General features: G+C 50.2%; 1 protein-coding gene across 1 annotated transcript in view; it reads right to left on the bottom strand.

Annotated features, from left to right (window-relative positions):
- GRXCR2 (glutaredoxin and cysteine rich domain containing 2) overlaps positions 1 to 969 on the bottom strand; it is a 3,393-nt gene extending 2,424 nt beyond the window's left edge. The window contains exon 1 of the mRNA XM_017822859.1: positions 625 to 969. Coding sequence (XP_017678348.1) covers positions 625 to 969 — 345 coding nt within the window. The remainder of the gene's footprint in view (positions 1 to 624) is intronic.
- Between the last annotated feature and the right edge of the window lie 6,588 nt (positions 970 to 7,557).

Below are 7,557 nucleotides of genomic sequence, written 5' to 3'. Positions count from 1 at the left end.
TATTACAACTAAAGAGACACTTCTATATCAGTGGTATTAATTACATGTTAAGAAAATAGCAAGTGAAACTAAGCTGGGATTGTCCAAGTAGCCAAAGGGGAATTCTGACTGCTGGAGGATGAAGATGCCTGGCTTGCAGGCTCCTGGTACCCTCATGGTGACACTGGCTTTCCTGGAAGCTGAGGTCATGCAACTTTAATGTTTTAAATATGCCTAATTAAGCTAATATCCACCTTACATTTGACTGCTCTAGATGCAGTAAGATTCCTGTGCACAGATATCAGTATTTGTGGAAATGTTATATCTTATTCTACCCAATAGATAGATGCAGATCAGCACCAGAAGAAGATGGAGCACATATGGAGCACAGCTGGCAGACACCGTTCCCCACTGACTGCACCACTGCAGACCCTGCTGATCCTGCCACATGTGGAATACACAGCATACGAAATTCCTGGGATAAAGGCTGGGGATTTACAATCGCCCTTTTCAAGTCCCAGACTGACAAAACTGGGTTTTATCTGGATGAGGTTCCAGTGTGAGACTCCTGGCACTGTATTACTCTAAACACGGTTTAGCCTGAGGCTGGTTCCCAAAGAGGGCACAGCCCTGGGCATCACTTACCCTGCAGTGGCTGGCACCGGGCTGGCAGTCACTGAGCAGGGGTGAGGTCGCCGTGAGACTGTGTTCCTGATCCTCTCTGAAGATGCTGATCCGCTGGGCAGTCAGCGCCGTGGGCCAGTAGAACCTGTTCTCCAGCGCTTCCCCAGCCCCGCAGAAATGGTCCTCTGGCTCGAAGCTGTGGCGCAGGAACCGCCGCGAGTGCTCCTTGGCCGGGGGCTCCAGCTCCTGCCCGTCCTCATAGACTTGTTTTAACACTCGACCGCTGTAAGCTGAGGATATTTTGAACCTCACCTTGCGGGGCCGTCCTTCGTGCCGGGGGCTGAGTTTCTTCTGGGGCTCATCCATTATCGGGGTTTCAAGCTGCAGGTCCTGGAGGATCAACTCCAAGAGCTATGGATCCAAAAGAAAATGCTCCCAGCTTTCCCCCACCACATGATGTATAATTCAAGGTTTCTAGTAGTTCCTCTCATCTTACAGCATAACTGACACCACTGTATTAAATATTGATAGAAATTCACAAAGAGAAAATATCGCTGGTAGTGAAGTCAAAGGCGGGTTGGTGAGTAGGGGCCAGGCTGGACACCACAGGATGAAAGGAGTTAACCTAGAAGGAGAGGATTAAATAGGAAACTCTGCCCATGTTCTGAAACCATGGAAATGTTTCTACCATGTGCCGTGATAAGAACTACCCCAAATACACCATCCCAGCAGCTTTTCACAATTTTCTGACAAGGTGAGAAGTCAAAAAGACAGGTTCACAGAAAAAGCAATCCAGCCTCACAAATTGAAAATGTGAATAATTCCTCTTCCATTCTTGCACTGAAACCCTGAGAGTACAAAGCTCCGTTTCATTTTAATCCAATGTGTTCCTCTACAGGCTGGTGAGATCTAATTAAGATTTTCTCTCTCTTTAGCTTTCAATCCCTATTTGTAATTCTTTCTGCCTTTTAGTGGCTTTTGACCATTCTGGGTTTGCTTTTCATTTTTAGAAGACATTCACCTGCTGAGAGCCCTCTGCTCACCTGCAGAGCCTTGCCTGGCTCAAGGAGCACAGGAGGTACAGCTATCCCAGGAGGCAAGGCAGGGTTTGTAGAGGTGCTGGGCAGGAGGGGATGAGACCCTAGGCCATCGTGGGGAAGAGCCATCAGCACTGGGCAGGTCCCTGCTCCACACAGCAGCAGCTCTGCAGGGTACCCCTGACTGAGGGACTTCAGTTCCCCGACACTCCCAGACCTCCATCCCCAGGCAGTGAACCATGTCCCAGGCAGCTTCCCAGGACAGCCTGCCCTCAGAGGTCCCACTGGTACAACCCTGAAGCTGGTACCTCACTGGCATTGCCCCTCTGTCACAGTGGGGGTTTGGTTCCTGTGCCCATCCCTCAGGCTACTCTGTCCTTTTGAGGGGTAAAATAAAGAGCATGAGTGGTACAAAATGCATCTATGGGATACCTGTTGTCTGGGCTTTAAACATCTCCCAGTACCTACTTGTATCAAGTAGACACAACAGGAGTTAAAATACCATTTTTTTTTTCAATTCCAAGATTTCAGTAAATTTCCACCACTACATGCAGTGTTATTGAGTGGGACTTTGCCTCAGCAGGAGGTAGGCAGAGAGCTTCATTTATCTTCTTTTAGTTCAAACCCACCACTTTTAAAGCTTAATACTCTCAATAGGTTAATTCATTATGTTCATTAAGAGTTTGTTGGTGAAATCCTAGAACAACAGTTTAGAAGCTGCCTGCTAACAATCCACCACACAGAGCTTCCACCAACCGAAGTCACCACAAGCAGTTTCTGTCATGACAGACTCTGCTCTTGCAGGTCCCCTGGGCTGCTGGAAGCAGGACATGTAAAAGACGTGTCTTGCACCAGGAGAACATGCCTGAGCACGCCTGGGTAAACACAGAGCCCCGGAGACGCCCTTGGCATCTCCAAAACACTACTGTAATGCTGATGCCAGGCTCCCATCCTATCTCACACAGGAGGATCTCACTTTATATGAAAACCTCGATTTGCATGAATCACACTATGTTCTTGCTGCATTCACTTGGGAAGCCTGATCCACCCCTTTCCCTGTAAGCCCTAGTGAATCAGGCCTCGGAATTGCTGCTTTTCAAAGGGTCCTCAGCAGCCATAATCTGACACAAATCACACTGTGTGAAGATACCTTAATTGGAGTTCATTTTCTTTTGATTAAGGGAACAATCAGACAGGAAAAGAAGTTCAAAGCAGCAATGAGAGAACAGAGTAAGAACACCACTGCAAGCCAAGCAAAGTGACTCCCGGCCATACAGTTACTTACAGGTGCTGCCACAGCACAAAACCACCTGGCCCTGTAACTGTCCCTCTGAAACATCCCATCCTCTACAGGACTCTCAGCTGTGCACAAACAGCCTGTGGCTCCTGCACAGGGCTGTGGTTGGGGGAAGCTCAGCCTTCTGCCCAAGTGTCCTGCAGCCACACACTCCCTGTGTCCCCCCTGGGCTGGGACACAGGCTGTGGCTCAGGCTGTTTGTTCCTCACTCCCACAGCTACACCCTCTGTTTATGTCTTTGTACAGATGAATCTTGCAAAGAAAAGATCCCCAAACAGACTTTCTGCATTTCTTAGCTGTTCTGAACAGCTCAAGCCAATCTTTCCACATTAAATATCCCAAACAGGGATTTTCCGAGGCCATCCCCAAAGCTGATCCCATCCCTCTCCAGTCCCATACGGTGCAGCGTGCCAGGGGCAGGCACAGAGCATAGCAAGGCTGGCAGTGGTGGGTGTAGGACTGGTGGGCTGGAGGAGCCCCCAGTGTAGCCCTGCAGCTCCCAGGGGCCAGCGGGGGTTTGTTTCCCACAGCTCCCACAAGTCTTACTAAAAATGCAACAATAATAATTTTACATTCAGCAGTGAAATCATTAAGCTTCACGATCTAGATCATCATGGCACTATATTTGACTTCAAAACTCTGTTCCACTGCATTTTAATGATATCTGTCTTTCAAGCGTGGGGCCTCTCCTCACCCTGTTCCCCACAGCAGGAACAGGAAGGATTGGGGAAGCCAGAGGCTCTGCAGAACAAAGAGCCAGCCCTTACCCTGAGGAGCACAACATGCTGGGTTAGATCTATTGCAGCAAAGCAGGGCCAAAAGAAGAGCCACAGTGAGCTGGACTTGAGGCTTTGAAGGCATGTTTCCACCTGCAAGTTTTGATGGAAAATGTTTTGTTATGCTGTGCTTCCTTTGAGCAAGCACTGCAGCCCTCCTTCCCCTGGGAACACAGGGAGGCAGCGAGCAGGATAAGGACAAGCATTGGGGTTTCGGCTGCAGCAATGCCCAAAAGCTCCAGTCCTGCCCCGCTGCTCACATCACTCTGAGCACGTGCAGCATCCTAAAGTGAGGCGCCAGGACACCGAGGCTGTTTCTCAACATGCCATGTGGCAACTGGAAAGAGAAAGGCTTGGGAGGGCATACACAGGCAGCACAGCCATCACTCCCTCTGGCCTGGCAGTCTGTGCCTGGATTTCATCATTCCTTGTGCCAGGGGATACCAGCATCTGCAGCCAGAAGCAAACCTTAAAAAACACGAGTATTCTGCAAATTACTGCTCTGGAGTTTCCTATCCAGCAGCATCAAGACAGTCTCAGCTGAAACTTTTATACTGGGGCCTTACAAACTCGTCCACATGAGCCAAGACAGAAGGTCTGCTTCCAGCTGCCTCCCATTTATCTCTGCCAGCAGCTCATAACATCTGTAATCTTTCATCTGACATTAAACATCACATCATCTTTTAAATGAACAAATTTAAAAGTCTGAAGAATTTTCTAAATATGAGCTGCCCCAGCCAGACCTGGTGGACCACGTGGGTCACACAGTGCTCAGTGCTGGCTGTGCCATGTTCAGGGTTTGGTTTGGGATCACCAGCATGGAAGCAACTTCAGGAGGTACCTAATCCAGCCTCCCACACAAAGCAGCCTGGTCAGCGTCCCTGGTCCTACAGAGAGGCACAGTTCTGGATTTGTTTAATTTCATCAGCAGAAAACAGTCATGAAAAAGCAACATACATGAACTACAATGTGTGGCACCAGCACAAGCAGCCCTGACACCCATTAGCCCAACACCACCATTTCCAAATCATGGAAAACATTGCAGAATTGGCTTGGGTATAATGTTCAGATCAGGAGGCACTAAGCCATGTCTCCAGTTGGGGAGGGAAGCAGCCTGACCTGCACCAAACTCACTACAAGCACGTGCATCCATTGGGAATCAGATGCTGATTGCTCACCACCAGCCCTGGATTAACAACTCCCACCATGGGCGTTCCCAAGCATCTCTCCTCCTGCATCCAAACTAATTGTTCCAAAAAGGGCTGAAGCCTGTCGTCAGTACATCCCACACAGGCCAAGGGACTGGGACACAGCAGGAATGAAGCCACTGGTGTTGTGAATGAGAATCAGCAGCCTGGTGCATACGGCAGCTAAAGCCAGCCTAATTGCATATGGATTTAGCTCAGGGTTGGATTCTCTGATGTCTGTTACAATGCACTTGGAGCACATCTAACATCTCCTCGGGGAGTCCTGAGCACCTAATTAGATCTGAACTAAAGTGTGTGATGTCATACTGCATCATCTCTCTTCATGAAGAGGCTAACAGGGTTTCCTTCTTTTGTGCTGTTTTCACAAAGTCACAGGATATTTAAAATTCTGAATTTACACTTTAACACTGAGCTGGATTCACAAGTTATGAGGGTGCACAGATACAGAGCACCCTTTAGAGTTCACAGGACTTCATTTTTCTAGGAACCCAAGGTAAGAAGGTTCCCTTCTGCCAGCACAAGGCAAGGCCCGCCGCACATTCCTGGAGGCTGAAGTCAGTGGGAGTGGAGGAAGCCCAGCACCTCCAGGACAGCAGGCAGGCTCCTTGATGACAGTCAGTTTACTCTGCACCCACCTCAGCCCTGGAGACTCTTACCTGGGCAGGTAAGAGTCCTAAGTAAGCATAAAAATCCTGAAGTCACAGAGAAACAAACAGGAAAAAGAGCTTCAAAGAGGAAAATTCCCGTGGTTGAGTTTTACCTATGGAGACAAATTTCCCTGGGCTCCTCCTCAGGGCAGCAGCACAACCTGGGAGCAGAGTCCCAGAGAACACAGACACAGTGGGCAGGGAACAGCCATGGGGGCACCACAGACATGGAAACTCTGTGCCAACACAGAGTAACTTCACCATGAGGACTCCAGCCCCAGTGTGTGTTTTCAGTGGGCTCATGAGCAGCCTGGCCCTGCTCCTGCTCCCCAGACCTTCTTCCACAGGGAGCACTGCTCTCTGCAAGCAGGAGCTCCAGGAGAAGCCAACTGAAACTGAGCCCCTAGGTCACAATGCGACCAGAGCAAAGAAGCAGCAGAGCTGACCCAGTCGTTCTCTCAGTAAAGCAGCAGCCACACATCTGCAGCACTCTGTTCAATACTCACCCCTCCACAATGCTGCTCCTCCTGCACCGTACCCCACCTAGAGCTGGAGCCTTTGGAGCAGCAGGATTTATAAGCTGCTCCTGGATGCAGCACTCAGTGGTGGCCAGAAGCACCTGGGAGCAATAAGGTGATGCAGCACTGCAAGCAGTGGGGTCATTTGCACCTGTGTTTAATTAGATAACTGCAGCCTGATCATCTGCAGGTCTGTGGTCAGACCTGTGTGGAGAGCAGCTTCTAAAGGCCTATGAGGTGGTGCTCAGGTCCATGCTACTTGGAAACTCTGATTTCGTCTTGTCTTAGAGAGTTAAAATTGTGTCCCTGCAGATTCGGCACTCATTGGGCAGATCCCATGGAAGCAGGTTGTGGTGCTTGATGTTCTGTAGCTCTGCTCTGTATTGCAGGGAAAAAGGGATGAATGCACCAGAAAGCCCAGGGTTGGTGCCGGACACCTGGGTACTGTTTGCTGGGGGGGCCAGGGGCTTACAGGGAGCTTCAGCTCCCAGTGGGGATCACTTGAGCAGAGGCTGCCCAGTGCCCTTCCCTACCCAGGAAGAAGCTCCAGCCCCAGGCTGTGCAGTTCAGGGGTGTCAGAGCCTGTTTTGAGTCTGGCCCATAGTCTCACAAGCCTGGTGTCAGCTTTAATCACCCCCATTCCATTCCATCCTTGGGCTGCCATTGCAGACCTAGGTGCAGGGACCAGATGGCAGCAGGAGGAGGAGGAGGAAGAGGAGGAGGAGGTCCGGGTGGCCTCCCCAGTCACAGGGAGGACACGTCCATCCGCTCGCTGTTGCTCAGCCTGGCTCCACCGCCAACTACTCCTAATGACTCTTCAACAAACACACAACAATCTGTCTTCAGGAAAATCAGTGAATAAATTTAATTTAAAAATACTTCTCTATTTCTGGACAGGCACTGCTCTGCTCCAGCTACTTCAGAATCAGCTGAAGCCTTCACAGTACCCAATACCCAGACTGCACAAGGCTGTAATGGCAAAACACAGCATTCAACCCTCCATGAGCTCAATAAACAGCTCCCTAATCCCTCTTCTTATGGACATGTAGATGGCTTTTATCTGCCAGACGATGTGTATGTACCTCGTGAAGGGAAAAAAGGAAAAGAAAGCCTAAAACACCCAGCTGTCAGTGGGTCTGTCCCTCTGTGTGCCCCTCAGGGGCTGTGGGGCAGGCACAGGGAGAAGGGAGGTGGTGGCCACTGGCTGCTGCCCATCACGGGGCACCAGACATTGGTTTGAGAGAGGGAAAATTTTAGGGAGCCTTTTGCTCTGCTGGCTGCAGGTCCCCACACTCTGCAGATCCCTGCAGAGTCACGCTGGCCTAATTATATTTTCAAGCAAATGCAACATATTTACTAAATGTACCGGGTTCTGCCCATCGGCACCAGCCGTGTGTGCAGACACCACCACAGCAGCTGCTCGTGGCTGAGGGGCTCTCCCGCAGAACCACTGACCCCGTGCCAGGGGTAA

Source organism: Lepidothrix coronata, unplaced genomic scaffold (assembly GCF_001604755.1).
Source record: "Lepidothrix coronata isolate B3197 unplaced genomic scaffold, Lepidothrix_coronata-1.0 Scaffold100, whole genome shotgun sequence".
In the NCBI taxonomy this organism is placed as follows: Eukaryota; Metazoa; Chordata; class Aves; order Passeriformes; family Pipridae; genus Lepidothrix; species Lepidothrix coronata.
The sequence above is the reverse complement of the archived record's forward strand: the minus strand, read 5'-3'. Positions and strand labels throughout refer to the sequence as shown.